The 17,796-nt window shown below is 51.8% G+C and overlaps 2 protein-coding genes across 8 annotated transcripts in view; one reads left to right on the top strand and one right to left on the bottom strand.

The window, feature by feature from the left end:
- The window catches only part of LOC133360744 (serine-aspartate repeat-containing protein F-like), a 79,967-nt gene extending 74,749 nt beyond the window's left edge, over nucleotides 1-5,218 (top strand). For all 3 annotated transcript variants that reach the window (XM_061579577.1, XM_061579579.1, XM_061579578.1), the window contains one exon: nucleotides 153-5,218. In XM_061579577.1, coding sequence (XP_061435561.1) covers nucleotides 153-323 — 171 coding nt within the window. In that variant the 3' untranslated portion in view covers nucleotides 324-5,218. The remainder of the gene's footprint in view (nucleotides 1-152) is intronic.
- A 1,065-nt stretch (nucleotides 5,219-6,283) lies between these two features.
- On the bottom strand, nucleotides 6,284-17,547 carry LOC133360733 (filaggrin-2-like). Of its 5 annotated transcripts, none has more exons than XM_061579533.1 (6): nucleotides 17,354-17,547; nucleotides 16,064-16,178; nucleotides 14,852-14,905; nucleotides 13,545-13,840; nucleotides 10,794-11,040; nucleotides 6,284-9,491 (listed from the first exon to the last, which is right to left on the bottom strand). In XM_061579533.1, exons 1-6 carry the CDS (start codon nucleotides 17,545-17,547, stop codon nucleotides 7,149-7,151), a joined length of 3,249 nt encoding a protein of 1,082 aa, XP_061435517.1. In that variant the 3' UTR covers nucleotides 6,284-7,148. The 5 variants fall into 5 exon arrangements, with proteins under 5 accessions (XP_061435517.1, XP_061435518.1, XP_061435519.1 ...); XM_061579534.1 differs by having other exon boundaries at nucleotides 10,794-11,037; XM_061579535.1 differs by having other exon boundaries at nucleotides 10,794-11,004.
- Between the last annotated feature and the right edge of the window lie 249 nt (nucleotides 17,548-17,796).

Below are 17,796 nucleotides of genomic sequence, written 5' to 3'. Positions count from 1 at the left end.
TGATAGCCACCGTGGTGACGCTGGCCACCCACCGCCACCCTCTCGTGTGCCACAGTGCCGGCTTTCATAGGCGCTGCTGCTGCTATTGCTATAAACAGCCACTTTGTTAAGGCTTTAGTGGGGGGGTTGCCCTTTGTTCTCTGCTGTCTCAGGTGGAGCACTTGAGGTCGCACGCCATCGTCGACGGATTCAAGCACTTGGGCGTCTGCCCGCGAGACGCTCGCCCCGACTGCTCGGACCCCAACTCTGCCGACAGATTCCTGGATTTGCTCAAGAAACTCGAGCTGGGGAGCAGTGCCTATGACCAGCAGCAGCAGCAGTAGCCCCAGCAGTAGCCATAGCATCATTAGCCCCAGCAGCAGCACCAGCAGTAGTAGCAGCAGTAGCACCAGTAGCAGCAGCAAGAAAGTAATAATTATTTCCAGGGTGACAGCTGCATTGGTGATGCTAGCAACTCACAGCAAGATGGTCTCTGGGTTCGATTCTCGACTCTGCGTGGAGTTTGTATGATCTCCCCCTGTTCTACAGAGTGAGTGGAGTTTGTATTGTCTCGCCCTGTTCTACAGAGTGAGTGAGTGGAGTTTGTATGATCTCCCCCTGTTCTACAGAGTGAGTGAGTGGAGTTTGTATGACCTCCCCCTGTTCTACAGAGTGAATGGGTGGAGTTTGTATGACCTCCCCCTGTTCTACAGAGTGAGTGAGTGGAGTTTGTATTATCTCCCCTTGTTCTACAGAGTGAGTGGAGTTTGTATGATCTCCCCGTTCTACAGAGTGAGAGTGAGTGGAGTTTTTGTGATCTCCCCCTGTTCTACAGAGTGGAGTTTGTATTATCTCCCCCTGTTCTACAGAGTGAGTGAGTGGCGTTTGCGTGATCTCCCCCTGTTCTACAGAGTGAGTGGAGTTTGTATGATCTCCCCCTGTCCTACAGAGTGAGAGTGAGTGGAGTTTGTGTGATCTCCCCCTGTTCTACAGAGTGAGTGTAGTTTGTATTATCTCCCCCTGTTCTACAGAGTGAGTGGAGTTTGTATGATCTCCCCCTGTTCTACAGAGTGAGTGAGTGGAGTCTGTATGATCTCCCCCTGTTCTACAGAGTGAGTGAGTGAGTGGAGTTTGTATTATCTCCCCCTGTTCTGCAGAGTGAGTGAGTGAGTGGAGTTTGTATTATCTCCCCCTGTTCTACAGAGTGAGTGGGTGGAGTTTGTATGATCTCCCCCTGTTCTACAGAGTGAGTGGAGTTTGTATGACCTCCCCCTGTTCTACAGAGTCAGTGAGTGGAGTTTGTATTATCTCCCCCTGTTCTACAGAGTGAGTGGAGTTTATATTATCTCCCCCTGTTCTACAGAGTGAGTGGAGTTTGTATGATCTCCCCCTGTCCTACAGAGTGATAGTGAGTGGAGTTTGTATGATCTCCCCTTGTCCTACAGAGTGAGTGGAGTTTGTGTGATCTCCCCCTGTTCTACAGAGTGAGTGAGTGGAGTTTGTTTTATCTCCCCCTGTTCTAAAGAGTGAGTGGGTGGAGTTTGTATGATCTCCCCCTGTTCTACAGAGTGAGTGAAGTTTGTATGATTTACCCCTGTGCTACAGAGTGGAGTTTGTATGATCTCCCCCTGTTCTACAGAGTAAATGATTGCGTGGAGTTCCTACACTTTGACATTAGAGAATGAGACTCTACACTGGGACATGACAGCAATAGTCTCTACACTGTGACATGAGAGCATTAGTCTCTACACTCTACACTGTGACATGGCATCATGAGTCTCTACACTGTGACATGGTATCATGAGTCCCTGTTGCCGTTTTCTAAGTAAAATGTAAAACGTGTTAATGATATCGTGTTTATGGTATCGTGTTTACACTATTATTAAATTGTATTTATAGTAACACCCCAATTTACGCCCTTCCGCTGTTCGTGATTTACCTCTAACGCACTCGACTTGCCGGTACCAAATCGCGTTTCACGTCCCCAGCCACCTCGCCATAACACACTCGAGATTTGCGAACTTTACCATCGAGACCCAACTTTGTGTAGTGACGCAGTTCGGAGACAGGAATTATTGGAGGCACCTTTATTCTTTGCACAATGGGGACTATACGCACCCTACGTGGGTGTACACTTTATATATTACACACACAACCGTCGATTGTCGGCGACACTATCGAGCTGTGACGGAGGCTTGTGTTGCGCCCGAAACGTCGTGATTACATTTTTTTTTGTATACCTACGTGACTTTACCGAAATAACCAAAGAGTTTGTGATTTTATTAGTTTACACTTGAACTTTATGGCGGGAACCCGGGGTCCCATAAGCCCCCGGCTCTCGCCTAAACTGCGTTGCTACGTCATTCTATGTCTGTTGAAGGCGAACAATACGGCAATCTATTCCTCTCGACTCGCTCTACAGTCTACACGATGTCCTAATCAAAGTTTCAAAGTTTTGTTTCTTCTACGCATTCGACCTCGCTGCGCTTGCATGACATAACAGAATGATCCGCGCCAGGTGGGTCGCGGCGTGTCTGTGCACGGTGGGATGGGGTCACCAAAAATATATCAATTACGATTTTTACTTCTGTTTATACAGGTAGGAACAACAGGTCCACACTGCCCACCAGGGATTATGTGTCTGTCTGTCGTGCAAAGCCACGCCCTCGATTTGTATTTCATAGAAGAGCGCTTCGGGCAGGCTCAGCGCCACGTGACGCGCCGCCCCACGCAGCTTGCGCCGCGTGACACGGATCGCACGAATGCGCCGTCCAACCAAGTTCCTACCTGCCCACTCCGAAGGAACGTGTTTGAACTCAGTCTGTTGTGTTTAGGGTCCCCGGGGTCCCGCCATAAGGTTCACTTGACCAAGGGCAAAAACAAATGGCGCGTTTTCGTCCGAAAGTTTCGTGTGTTGTATCTGTGTACTTTGTTGAAACGTAAACCCAACAGTTTGTCAGTTAAAAGCGTTGTAAGGATAGGCACGCGCAGATAGACAGACAAAAATGACGTTTATAGGTAAGATATACAACAATCCCTCGCCAAACGTGGAGGTTAGGTTCCTGTAAAATGTCACGGGAGGCAAATCCGCGGTTGTTGAAGTACACTAGTACAGGGCCCTAAGGGAAATACGGGGTTAGGGGAGCCACGGCCGCGGTCAGACTCGCCATAGCTTAACCAAGTTGCCTGTTTATTAACTAAACGCCGAATAAACTCCAGTACATTACACAATAAGGTAATAATACATATAAACTGTTGCATTAACTTCATGTACCTTTAATGTTAATGATGGTGATGACAATGAGATGATGGGGGAACGGCTGGCTATAAGGAGCCAGAGACACACCGCACTCACCTTCACCACTCACTTACCACGCTCTCGGCTCTACAATTGAGAGGACAAAATGAACGTGAATGCGCTTGCGACAGAGGTCGCAAACGGGTTTTGATTCCTTACCTGTACCCGGCTGCACCAGGGTCGCAAACGGGTACCCGTACCCATACCCGGCCGGGTATGGGTACCCGTACGCTACCCATACCCTACCCGAAATGAGTGACAAACGGTGACTCACCAGTGACTCACGGCCTACCCGTACCCGGCCGCACCAGGGTCGCAAACGGATAGCCGGGTATCGGGTAGGGTATCGGGTACCCGGTTGCGACCTCTGGCTTACGACGCGACGTGGTCTAACGCGCTGCGAGAATTCGAGTAGCAGTTCACGGTACAACGAGAACTGATGGTGGCAGCTGATCAGCTTCGCAGCGGCCACGGGGTGGCGCTGTGGCGCGGAAGGAGACCCACGGCTCCGCGAAATTAGTGGCAATGACGTCACGCAAAACAATGACGTCATGTCGCAACGCAATGACATGGTAAACGCGTCATGTGGCTTCCTTGACACCGCGTGCTTGCTTACCCATGGATACTCAAATTTCCCAACCGCGATTGGTTAATGGGTCCCCATTGGAACCTCATTTGCCAGTAAAAAATATGATAATTGTTTTTTTTACCCTTTTGTCTGGCAACAAAACGGACACCTTTTTTACAAGGAGTCATGTTTACATAGACCACAATACCTGCAGTCATAATGCAAACCAAAAAACATAACTCTGATAATGATATGCACTGTCCTTGAAGTTGATTGGTCCACACTCGAGACAGCTTTCCTTAGAGCCTAGTCGCAAATGGTGTTGGACCATGTGAAAAAAAGGTGTCAGTTTTGTTGCCAGATAAAAGGGTAAAAAAACGATCATATTTTTTTACTGGCAAATGAGGTTCCAATGGTGTAAATGCTTACCCCGAGCTCTCATACTCTGATGGTGCATTGTCTTTGAGTTGTGCGCCTTTTGGCGTCATCTGGTCCAACACCATGTGAGACTAGGCTCTAAGGAAAGCTCTCTCGGGTGTGGACCAATCAACTTCAAGGACAGTGCATACATTATCAGAGTTGTGTTTTTTGTTTGCATTATGACTGCAGGTATTGTGGTCTATGCAAACATGACTCCTCGTAAAAAAGGTGTCCGTTTTGTTGCCAGATAAATGGTTAATGGGTGTTCAAGTAATACACCGTGTAGACATGAAACTGTTTGGCAAGTCCGCGGTTGGCGAGGGATTGCTGTACACTTACTATTGAGCATCCTCTGTTTAGGTTCTGTACGATGTCACGATCCACCATACCATCACTAGTAGTAGTAGGTTCAATACCACATTATGATTCACCATCCCATCTCTAGTAGTCGTGCCTACAACTACTAGGTGGTGGATTGTAGCGTAAACTATATGTATGATTATCCGTATAGTATGTATAATACGTGGTACAGTACCTACTAGTAGTTACGATCCACTATCCCATCTCTAGAAGTAGTAGGTACTCTACGACCCACCATCCCATCTTGGCTTTGATTGAAGTATTTTCCATTTACTTTCTGGTTTTCAGGAACGCATCCGGGGTGTAACCCGGACTATGCCTGTACTTTTATAAACTAATTTCTTTACAACTGCTTCTCGTGTTTAGTTTATTGTCTTTTCACCCGTACCTCCGATCAGCACGGTTGGCTACGTATGGTGCAAAGGAAGTTTAACATAGTACTTGTTTCTACCGCTTTAAAGTAATCTTTATTTCTTAAGTAATTCCATTTCTAATGTATTCTTTTAGACCTGCTGCTCGTTATTTTCTGCGATGCATCCGTGTTTGACAATGTTCTATTCATTTCGTTTCAATTATATAATTCTATAACAGCAGCACCTTGCCACGATCATTTATTGGCAGACTCCGTAGGAAAAAAACAATGGCGCTTTATTAATTGACTTTCTCGACAAAAAAGTGAGAAATTATTGGAGGGATCATCGCTCTCCTAGGGAGAGAGGGGACGACTCAGAGGCGCCCAGAAGAAGGAACCACAGATGAGGTGAGGAGCCAGTGTTACAGATAACTGCCCAAGCTCTGGTTGTATCTCCCAATTAATGAGTGTTTACATGTGGGAGGAGGACACCGGAGAGAAACCCACACATGCGAGGGGGAAACACTCTATCCCATACAGGGGTGAAGAGGTGGAGTCCACCTTGCTATAGCGCCTTCTGGCACAGCCTGTGTTATGGCTCCTCCTCGACGCCCACCCACAGATGGAATTTGAACTTCTTTCGCACCGTATGTAGCCAACCGTGCTAATCGGAGATGCGGGGGAAGGACAAAAAATTATGGGTCTCTGTGTGAGTCTATGGGTCTCTGTGTGAGTCTATGGGTCTCTGTGTAAGTATATAGGTCTCTGTGTGAGTCTATGGGTCTCTATTCAGTCTATAGGTCTTTGTGTGAGTCAATGGGTCTCTGTGTAAGTATATAGGTCTCTGTGTGAGTCTATGGGTATCTATGCTAATCGGAGGTGCGGGTGAAGGACAACAAACTATGCATCTCTGTGTGTCTATGGGTCGTTGTGTGAGTCTATGGGGATCGTTGTGTGAGTCTATGGGTCGTTCGTTGGCACCGTACGTAGCCAACTGTGCTAATCGGAGGTGTGGGGTAAGGACAACAAACTTACACAAAAATCAGTTCTAACGAAATTAGTTTTCAATCCAGATTATTTAAAAGCCCATAGCTCATGGTGGCTTCCTAATATCGGAAGGAAGCACGTTCCAGACAGCCGCAGAAGCGCATCTGAAAGCGCCTCGCGATGTGGCGCCCACCGTCTTTGTTCGATGGCGAGCCCCAAGAGCTGCTGCTGCTGCTGCGAGGATGACTGGAGTTCCCGATCCTTGACGAGATGGAATTATTGTTGATAATGCGTCACCTAAATGTGGATCATAGCCAAACACTGACCCCGAGTTTTATTGTAATCAACAATGGAGATGTAATCATGTGCACAATACACTGTCCCGAATACAGTTTACAATGTGCCCAATACAGTGTACACTGTACCCAATACAGTTTACACTGTACCCAATACAGTTTACACTGTCCCCAATACAGTTCACACTGTACTCAATACAGTTTACACTGTACCCATTACAGTTTACACTGTACCCATTACAGTGTACAAAAACAGTATACACTGTACCCAATACAGTTTAAACTGTACCCAATACAGTTTACACTGTACCCAAAACAGTGTACACTGTACCCAATACAGTTTACACTGTACCCAATACAGTTTACACTGTGCCCAAAACAGTTTACACTGTACCCATTACAGTTTATACTGTGCCCAATACAGTTTACATTGTGCCAAATACAGTTCGCAACTGGCATCGTCAGGGTCGGGATCGAACCCACAACCTCCTGTAATACCAGGCGAGGTAGTCAACATCTCCGAGCCATTGTAGCGTTAAGGTCGAGATCAAACCCACGACCTCCTGTATACCGGGCGAGGTAGTCAACATCTCAAAGCCACCGCGGCACTTTGACTTTGTGAGAAATTGCAATCGAGTGACTTGCGGCGTCAACTTATTTTCCATTTTTGTCTTCTTTGCCATTGAAAATTTTGACTGCAACTCCAAGGCATGCCGATGATGGCCGACTACTTTTTTGCGAACGACGTCTCCGGGAGACCTTTAACGTCCGCTCCGATAAAATCTTTAACAATGCTCCACAATAGTATTAACTCGTCGGGGGGTACGGCCCACCGGTGTTAGGAACCGCGATCGTTCTGCGACTGGGCCATCGCGCTCACCACCCCTTTCATCGCGTGGTGGAGAATGCTGCGGAGCGCTTATGGTCGTAAAAGTAGTCATCTCTGCCCTCCTCCTCATCCTCCTCCTCATCGGCCCAGCGGACTCGGTTGCTGCTGTAGTTGGATTCCAGAAGCTTCTGAGCGGTGCGGTAGCTCTTCCAAGCCTCCTCGCTCCATCCCATGCCTTCTAAATCCTCCTCATCACCATCATCACCCTCATCCTCGTCATCATCCACACCACGACCACCTCTACTGCCACACTTGCTGCCGCTGCTGTAGCTACAGACACTGTCGCATTCGACGACATCGCAGGGGGCACTGCGCCTGCCGCCGCCGCCGCTGGCGTTCGTGCAGCGGATGTCAGTGGCCATCCTCCTCCCCTCGCCCCGACACCGCTCCTCCGCTGCAGCTGCACTCCTCCGGCCTGGGCCCTGAGGCCGTGGGTCTGCGTCGGGCCAGTGACAGTCGTCGGATGCCTCCCCATCATCGCCTCTCCTCCACTCTGACTCCGGGCACCCGCGCACTTCTCTCGCTTCCCCGAGGTAACGGTCATTGCTTGTGGCATCCTCCCCATGACGGCTTCTTACCCTTGACTCCGACGCTACGAACTCTTCCCGGATCTCCCCGGGACCGTATCTCAACCTTGACTCCGATGCTCCGAACTCTTCCCGGACCTCCCCGGGACCGCATCTCAACCTTGACTCCGATGCTCCAAACTCTTCCCGGATCTCCCCAGGACCACATCTCAACCTTGACTCCGATGCTCCGAACTCTTCCCGGATCTCCCTGGGACCGCATCTCAACCTTGACTCCGATGCTCCGAACTCTTCCCGGATCTCCGCGGGACTGCATCTCAACCTTGACTCCGATGCTCCGAACTCTTCCCGGATCTCCCCAGGACCACATCTCAACCTTGACTCCGACGCTACGAACTCTTCCCGGATCTCCCCGGGACCGCATCTCAACCTTGACTCCGATGCTCCGAACTCTTCCCGGATCTCCCCGGGACCACTCCTAAAGTCCGCGTTCGGCCAGCGACACTGGTTTGTTACCTCCTCGTGACCTCCCCTCCCATCTGACTCCGAGCACCCGCGCACTTCTCTCCCCTCCGTGTGACCGCATCTCAGCATCGAGTCCGGCTCTCCGTGCTCTCCTCTGCCCCTCCCGTGACCCTCTCGCGAAAGCGGCGAGGGCACGTGGAGGCGCTGCTCCGGAATCTTTTTGCTGCTGTCCTGCCTCAAACTCAGAGCCTGACGCCCCTCCTCCCGCTCCTCCTCCACGTTCCCCGCGTGACCGCTTCTGAACGTCGAGTCCGGCGCTCCGTGCTCCGTTCTCGTCTCCCCGTGGCTGCTTCTCGACACGGGGCAGGGCGTGTGGCCGACCTGCGGCCTCGTCCCACGGGTCTCCGCTGCCTCCCTCCTATCCCCACTTCTCCCCTGGTACTGATTCGTGGCTTCTTCACGGCCGCTTCTGAACCTCGACCCAGGCTCAGTACACACCTCCGTGACCTCCACGTGACCACTTTTGGACCTTGACCCAGGCTCCGTATACACCTCTGTCACCTCCACGTGACCACTTTTGGACCTCGACCCAGGCTCCGTACACACCTTCGTGACCTCCACGTGACTGCTTCTCAGGTGGCACTGGTCCGTGACCTCGTTGAGACAGCTTCTTGACCTTAACTCAGTCTGCGTACACACTTGGTTGACCTCGATGTGACCGCTTCTGAACCCAGGCTCCGTACACACTTTCGTGACCTCCACGAGACTGCTCCTCAAGTGCGTTTGGTCCGTGACGTCGTTGAGATCGCTTCTTGACCTTGACCCAGTCTCCGCACACACCTCCGTGACCCCCACGTGACCGCCTCTTGATCCGGCCTCTGTACCCTCTCGCATATCCTTCCCGTGACTGCCCATCGTAACCGTAAGCTCTTCCGCCACTTGCCCACAACTGCTTACCACGACGGAGTCCGCCCCGTGACATTCCCCCGTGACCACTCCGAGGCTAATCCTCAGGCAGCAGCGATCCGTGACTTCCTCGTGACTTGTGCTCACCATCGACCCAGTCTGTACAGACTCTTCCCTCAACTCCTTGCCGTGAATGCTTCCCACGCTTGGACTCGGATCTCCGAACGCTTCCGTGACCTTTGTAAGATTGCTCCTGGAGTCCGACTCTCCCCTGACGTGCTCGTCCTTGACCTCCCTCCCGTCACTGCTTGGCACGCGCGGACTAAGAACTCCACAATGGCCCATGACCCCCTCCCCGTGACCGCTCTCTACTTCTGAGTCCGACTCTCGGCACTCGTCCTCGTCCTCCGTGTCGCTCCTTCTCAACCTCGGCTCCTCCGTGACCTAATAAAAATACAAATATTATTTTATTTGACCAGGTCAGGCCCACTGAGCTATGTAGCTCTTTTTGAGAAGCGACCTGGCGATCACAAATGATAGCTCAACCGAGTGGCTTATCATGGAGTCGCCACTCAGAGGCCCACAGACTCACCACACAGAGACCCATAGACTCACCACACAGAAACCCATAGACTCACCACACAGAGGCCCACAGACTCACACAGAGACCTATAGACCCATCACACAGAGCCACAGACTCGCACACAGACCCACAGACTCACTACACAGAGACCCACAGACTCACTACACAGAGACCCACAGACTCACCACACAGAGACCCACAGACTCACCACACAGAGACAGACTAAACTAATACAAAAAATACTATTTTCGTTACCAAATGATGGCTTAACGAAGTGACTTTTTACGTGGAAATCTATAGCGGAGGCCAAATATTCTAAACGCGTGATGTCAATTCTAAATCTGGAGGGAAAAACTGGAGGATCGAGAGAAAAATCCACACAACCACGGGCAGAGGGACACGCAAACTCCAAATATACATCGTCATCAGGGTCGGGATCGAACCCACGACCTCCTGCATCGTTCCCAAATATATTTTACATTGTGGGGAGATGTTAACGACCTCACCTGGTATGCCGGAGGTATATTTGGAGTGTTCATGTTCTCCCCGTGGTCGCATGGGGTATTCTCCCAATCGTCATGCCAACAGGCATCGTCTGGGTCGCTGGGATCGAACCCACGAACTCCCGCATACCCAGTGAGGGAGTTAACATCTCATAGCCACCGCAGCGCCCCTCATTAGAAACAAAGATCCCCCATGTAGCCTTACCAGACTGTTGGGGTAAGTGCTGTTGTATAGCCGGTATGAAGGCCGGCACGGTACGCATGGGGGTGGGTGGCCAGCACCACGCCCGACCGCCTTTGTCTCCCCCAGCGTCCACGTTTACAACACATCACCACACCAGCTACTTATTCGAGGCGGAGTCGACCCCCCTCTCACGCACAAACAACACGCAGCAGCAGTCGTCAGGGCACCACGGGGATCGGACCCACGACCTCCCGCATATCCAGTGAGCAGAGCCGGCCCAGCCACTAAGCGACCCTTGCAATTGCAAAGGGCCCCGTGGCCAGCAGAGGGCCCCCTAGAGTCACTGCTAGCTCGTGGGTGAAAACAATCATACATCAAAGGGGCCTCCAACCAAATTTTGCTTAGGGCCCCCAAAGGTCTAGGGCCGGCTCTGCCGGTGAGGGATTTAACATCTCATAACCACCCCCCCCCCTTACCTCCCCGTGACGTCTCTGCAGCCGCACCTGGCCGCCCCCTCCGGGACCGCCGTCGGCCGCCCCCCCTCCTCCTCCTCCTCCGCGACCGCCCGACGGTGGCCCCCAGCCGTGGCCACGTGGCTCCCCCCTCTCGGCCTCGAGTCGCTCGACGCGCAGCTCCAGCGAGCGGGGCCAGCGCGGCTCCGTCGCCTCGTGGAGCAGCGGCCGAGGCCTGGCGCACCGGGCAGAAGGGGGCATCGTGGAACTGCTTCGGGGGGGGGGGGGGGGGGGGGGGGGGGCTACGGTTGGTTTGGTTCGTGTTCGCTAACAGCACTTGCCACAACGGTTTGTTCAGGCTATCGGGGGGATCTTTGTCTTTGTTTGTATGTGATGTATGAGGTGGCTAGGAGATGTCGTCTCCCTCGCCTGGTGTGCATGAGCTCATGGATTCGATCCTGGACACTGACGTTGCCTGCTGCTGTATATTTGGAGTTGGCGTATTTTCTATGTCTATGGGTCTCTGTGTGGTGAGTCTGTGGATCTCTGTGTGATGAGTCTGTGGGTCTCTGTGCGGTGAGTCTGTGGGTCTTTGTGTGGTGAGTCTGTGGGTCTCTGTGTGGTGAGTCTGTGGGTCTCTGTGTGGTGAGTCTATGGGTGTGTGTGTGGTGAGTCTGTGGGTCTCTGTGTGATGAGTCTGTGGGTCTCTGTGCGGTGAGTCTGTGGGTCTCTGTGTGGCGAGTCTATAGGTCTCTGTGTGGTGAGTCTATGGGTCTCTGTGTGATGACTCTGTGGGTCTCTGTGTGGTGAGTCTGTGGGTCTCTGTGTGGTGAGTCTGTGGGTTTCTGTGTGGTGAGTCTGTGGGTCTCTGTGTGGTGAGTCTGTGGGTCTCTGTGTGATGAGTCTGTGGGTCTCTGTGTGGTGAGTCTATGGGCCTCTGTGTAGTGAGTCTGTGGGTCTCTGTGTGATGAGTCTGTGGGTCTCTGTGTGGTGAGCCTGTGGGTCTCTGTGTGGTGAGTTTAGAGTATTCGGCTCCTACTATACATTTCCACACGTGATGATGAGAAGCCACTTCGCTGAGCTGTCGTTTGTGGCCAAATTGCCTCTGAAAAAGAGCTACATAGCTCAGTGGGCCTTACCTGGGTATTTAAATCGTTTTAGTTGAACACGTGTTGGTTTTTGCGACCAATATCACGCATAATACAGATTTAATTTTGGGTGAGATCGCCTAAATATAAATGTGCCGTTAAACTCTCCACCACTCGACACCGCCAATTGGTGAGGTTTGTCACGTAAACAGAACGTGCCAATTCGTTATGGGTACAGCACACCGGTGTGTTGGAGAGCGAATCTACAGCACCCCCAAAATAACCTGTATCGTGGATACAGAGTTTAGTTTAGTCTTAGTTTAGCAGAAGGTGATATCACGGATGATCTTCTGAGCTCCCTACGAGTAACTTTATATGCGCACATTTCCCCATGTCTGGAGACGTTCATCGCATGACAATATTAAAAACAATATGAGTTGAAGCTAGTAGTCATGGAAGTTGGTCAGGTTAAATTAAACATACAATTATTTAATGGTCCCGGGTATTTCGTGGAGGTTTTGGTAACTGGATGGCCACCAGATCATTAAGAAATTCCCTAAATTATGCAAGAATCTCACAACCACCGAACTACTCAGCCACCCACACACCCCCCTGCCCCTCCCACTCACCACCCAGACACCCCCTCCTGCCCCCACCACTCAGTCACCCACACCCCCCTGCCCCTCCCACTCACCACCCCCCCCCTGCCCCCACCACTCAGCCACCCAGACACCCCCCTGCCCCCACCACTCACCACCCACACACCCCCCACTGCCCCCACCACCCACACACCCCCCTGCCCCTCCCACTCACCACCCACACACCCCCCCTGCCCCCACCACCCAGACACCCACACCCCCCCCTGCCACTCCCACTCACCACCCACACACCCCCCCTGCCCCCACCACTCAGCCACCCACACACCCCCCCTGCCCCTCCCACTCAGCCACCCACACACCCCCCCCTGCCCCTCCCACTCACCACCCACACACCCCCCCTGCCCCCACCACTCACCACCCACACACACCCCCCTGCCCCTCCACTCACCACCCACACACCCCCCACTGCCCCCACCACCCACACACCCCCCTGCCCCTCCCACTCACCACCCACACACCCCCCCTGCCCCCACCACTCAGCCACCCACACACCCCCCCTGCCCCCACCACTCAGCCACCCACACACCCCCCCTGCCCCTCCCACTCAGCCACCCACACCCCCCCCCCTGCCCCCACCACTCACCACCCACACACCCCCCACTGCCCCCACCACTCACCACCCACACACCCCCCACTGCCCCCACCACCCACACACCCCCCTGCCCCTCCCACTCACCACCCACACACCCCCCCTGCCCCCACCACTCAGCCACCCACACACCCCCCCTGCCCCCACCACTCAGCTACCCACACACCCCCCTGCCCCCACCACTCAGCCACCCACACACCCCCCCCTGCCCCTCCCACTCAGCCACCCAGACACCCCCCCCTGCCCCCACCACTCACCACCCACACACCCCCCCTGCTCCCCCCACTCAGCCACCCAGACACCCCCCCCTGCCCCTCCCACTCACCACCCAGACACTAGCCCTACCCAGGCTGTCAGGTTCAGATTCAGCGTTGTGGTCAGAGTCGGGCTGCCGTTTGGGGTGAAAGTCGTCGGGGTGAGTGAAGAGCCGTCCGCTCACTCGCTCCGCTCTCTCCCCTCCTCGAGGGGACGGCCCCAGTTGGACTCCAGCTCCACCAGCCGCGCCCGCAGGCCCGCGACCTCCCGGCGGGCGCCCAGCGTCCACCACGTCAGCGCCGCCAGGAGCGGCCGCTGCTGCCGGGGCCCATCGGCCCGTCGCTTGGCGGCCTCTGGCTTGGCCGTCCCAGGCCCGGGGGCCCCGGATCCGGGCCGCCCGGCCTCCTCCCGGTCCGCGCTCGGGGCCGACGGCTTCCCAGCGACGGGCCGAGGGGCCGCGTCCGAGCGACGCGTTGGTGCCTGCGCGGTGAAGGAGGGGAAACGGCGGCGCTCACGACAGAGAGGGGCACGTGGATTAGGGAGCGCGCCTACACACACATGGTGGAGACATCATCATCATCACTACATTGAACTTCATCGAACAGTGTATAGACCATGATGGTGATTATACTGAGAGGCAGAGAGATTCATAAACAGAGAGCCACAGACTCATGCACAGAGACCCACAGACTCACCACACAGAGACCCATAGACTCCCAAAATAGACCCATAGAATCGCATAAAAACCCACAGACTCGTACAGAGACCCACAGACTCCCATAATAGACACGTAGAATCGCATATAAATCCATAGACTCGTACAGAGACCCACAGACTCCCAAAATAGACTCGTAGAATCGCATAAAAACCCATAGACTCACACAAAGACCCATAGACTCCCAAAATAGACCCATAGAATCGCATAAAAACCCACAGACTCGTACAGAGACCCACAGACTCCCATAATAGACACGTAGAATCGCATATAAATCCATAGACTCGTACAGAGACCCACAGACTCCCAAAATAGACTCGTAGAATCGCATAAAAACCCATAGACTCACACAAAGACCCATAGACTCCCAAAATAGACCCGTAGAATCGCATAAAAACCCATAGACTCATACAGAGACCCATAGACTCCCAAAATAGACCTGTAGAATCGCATAAAAACCCATAGACTCGTACAGAGACCCATAGACTCCCAAAATAGACCTGTAGAATCGCATAAAAACCCATAGACTCACACAGAGACCCATAGACTCCCAAAATAGACCCGTAGAATCGCATGAAAACCCATAGACTCATACAGAGACCCATAGACTCCCAAAATAGACCTGTAGAATCGCATAAAAACCCATAGACTCGTACAGAGACCCATAGACTCCCAAAATAGACCTGTAGAATCGCATAAAAACCCATAGACTCACACAGAGACCCATAGACTCCCAAAATAGACCCGTAGAATCGCATGAAAACCCATAGACTCACACAGAGATCCGTAGTTTGTTGATCCTCCCCGGCACCTCCGATTAGCACGGTTGGCTACGTACGGTGCGAAAGAAGTTCAACATGCACACATATTAGGGAACACATTTTTTTTATAGCGCAGATGCAGATTGGATATAGCGCGATCGAGTGAACGGAGCTACGTCACGCGGCGTAGCACTGTCATCACACAAGACATTGAGATGATGCTCCCAGATGGCCAGCCTGCGTACGCATCTTACGCGTTATCGCGGACTGGAAACTAAGGGGCCGTCCATAAATGACGTCACGCACCTGGGGGGGGGGGAGTCAGACATTTGTGACGATGGGGGGGGGGGGGGGGGGTGATAAATGTGACGTCACATCAACATGCGCAACTTTAAATAAACGTAGTCAACACGTTCTACTTAATTAAATAGACTTTTTAATAAATGTTTTCTCCTACAACATCAGAGTGCAGTTCCCAAGCTCTGCGGTCCCCTATCTATCATCTCAACTTGTAACGCGTACAGACAGACAGACAGAGAGAGGGGTGAGGAGGAAGAGGAACCACGCACAAGCAGCGGCCAGGCATGGGGTGCTGTATACGAAGCGACGGGCGCTATACCAACAGTTTTGCTCGATTTAACACGTAGCAGGCTTTCGCGACCAATATTATTCATAATAAACGTTTTTGGGTCAGATCGCGTTATTTATAAATGTGTCGTAACCCTCCACCACCCGACACGGCCAAATAGTAATAAAAGTGTCACGTTTTCAAAAGACAAAATAATTTACTTATTTAGCCCACCGGTGTGCTGAAGAGAGATTCAACAGCATTTTTAAATTTGAGTAGTTCAACGTTTCGCTGATAGTTACAATCAGCTTCATCGGGCAAGAATGGTGAAGCTCTCCTGTTGCTTCCGGTCTTAAATAGAGCAGCATCAGGGTGACGTCATCATTTAATTCAATTCAATCTGGTGCAGTGATTCGAGGCAAAGAGGGGGAGGGTATTGTAATTATATAGATTAGTAATCATTCAAATGTTATTCATTGGTGTTTGTTTCCCTTATAAGGAATTGTCATTGTATTTATTTAATAAAAGTAACACATTTTTTACTGATTGGCCGTGTCGGGTGGTGGAGGGTTACGACACATTTATAAATAACGCGATCTGACCCAAAAACCTTTATTATGAGTTCTACCCGCGTCTCTGACACGGCGTGACGCACAGACCCCGATTCTCTCCCTCTGACGCCACAGTCTGGAGCCGAGGAATCGCAGAGCGAGGAGCAGGAGGAGCAGCAGCAGCAGCCACGGCAGGCCAGAGGCATGCGGGGACGTCAGGACCCTGAGGGCAGCAGTGGGAGAGAGATCCGCTTAGCACGACTGTCACATGTGTGGACAATTCGATACGCGCGGTATGAAGTTGCTGTGCAATAACTGAACTTTGGATGCATTTACCGTTGTTTTAATGGCATGAACGAAAGTATATGTGAAGTGGAATGATAAATAAATACGCTGAAGTTAATAAGTAATAAAATTATCCGTCTACTGTACTATATAAATAGATATGACGTACTCATACATATGTAGGACTCGTACAAGGGTTGTCTTTCAGACACATGCACATACATACACACACACTCACATACACACTCACACACAATCACATACACACTCACACACAATCACATACAATCACACACACATAAAATCACACACACACTCACACACAATCACATACACACACAATCACACACATACACACACACGATCACACTCACACACAACGACATACACACTCACACACACAATCACATACAGACACAATCACATACACACACAATCACACACACACTCACACACAATCACACTCAATCACACTCACACACACTCACACACACAATCACATACACACTCGCAAACACACTCACACTCATACACACACTCACATACACACAATCACACTCACACACACTCACACACAATCACACACACACTCACACACAATCACATACACACACAATCACACACACTCACTCAAACACAATCACACACACAATCACATACACACAATCACATACACACTCACACACAATCACATTCATACACAATCACATACAATCACACTCACACACAATCACATACACACTCACACACACACACAATCACATTCACAATCACACACACTCACACACAATCACACTCACAGACACAATCACACACACAATCACATAACACTCACACTCACACACAATCACACTCACTCACACAATCACACTCATTCACAATCACATACACACACTCAGACACTCATACAGACAAAGACCCCCCTATAGCCTGCACGTGCTGTTGGGGCAAGTGCTGTTAGTGTAGTTCAGCACTGTGGCACACCAGGCAGTGGGTGGCAACCACCACGCCCCGGCCGCCTTTGTCTCCCCAGCGGCGATGTTTACTACGCACCGTACCACGTGACTCACTTGAGGCCGAGTGGACCTAGGGGAGTCCCGCACAGACACTCACCGCTTCGTGGCGAGGCGGACGCGGTCGAGAAGACAGCCGCAGAGCGAGTGGTGGTGCAGCAATGATGCTGCTGATGATGATGCTGCTGATGATGATGAAGCTGCTGCTGCTGATGATGATGCTGATGATGATGCCTCCACTAAAAACGCTTTAACGGCGTGAGTCCAAAACATCATCATCAGCAGCATCATCATGAAGAAGGTCGCTACGGAGATAAGGCAAGTGCTGTTGCTGATGACGATGGTTGATGCTGCTGCTGCTGATTGTACTGCCGCAGCTAATGTCGATACTGCTGATGATACTGCTGATGATGCTGATACTTGCAGATGACGCTGTTGCTGCTGCTGATTATAATATAGCTGCTGCTGATGATACTGCTAATGATAATGCTGCTGCAGGCGATGATGATGTCGCTGATGATGATGTCCCTGCTGATGATGATG

This window comes from Lethenteron reissneri, chromosome 69, assembly GCF_015708825.2.
Source record: "Lethenteron reissneri isolate LAM-NWPU_2019-01 chromosome 69, ASM1570882v1, whole genome shotgun sequence".
Taxonomy (NCBI): Eukaryota; Metazoa; Chordata; class Hyperoartia; order Petromyzontiformes; family Petromyzontidae; genus Lethenteron; species Lethenteron reissneri.
The sequence above is the reverse complement of the archived record's forward strand: the minus strand, read 5'-3'. Positions and strand labels throughout refer to the sequence as shown.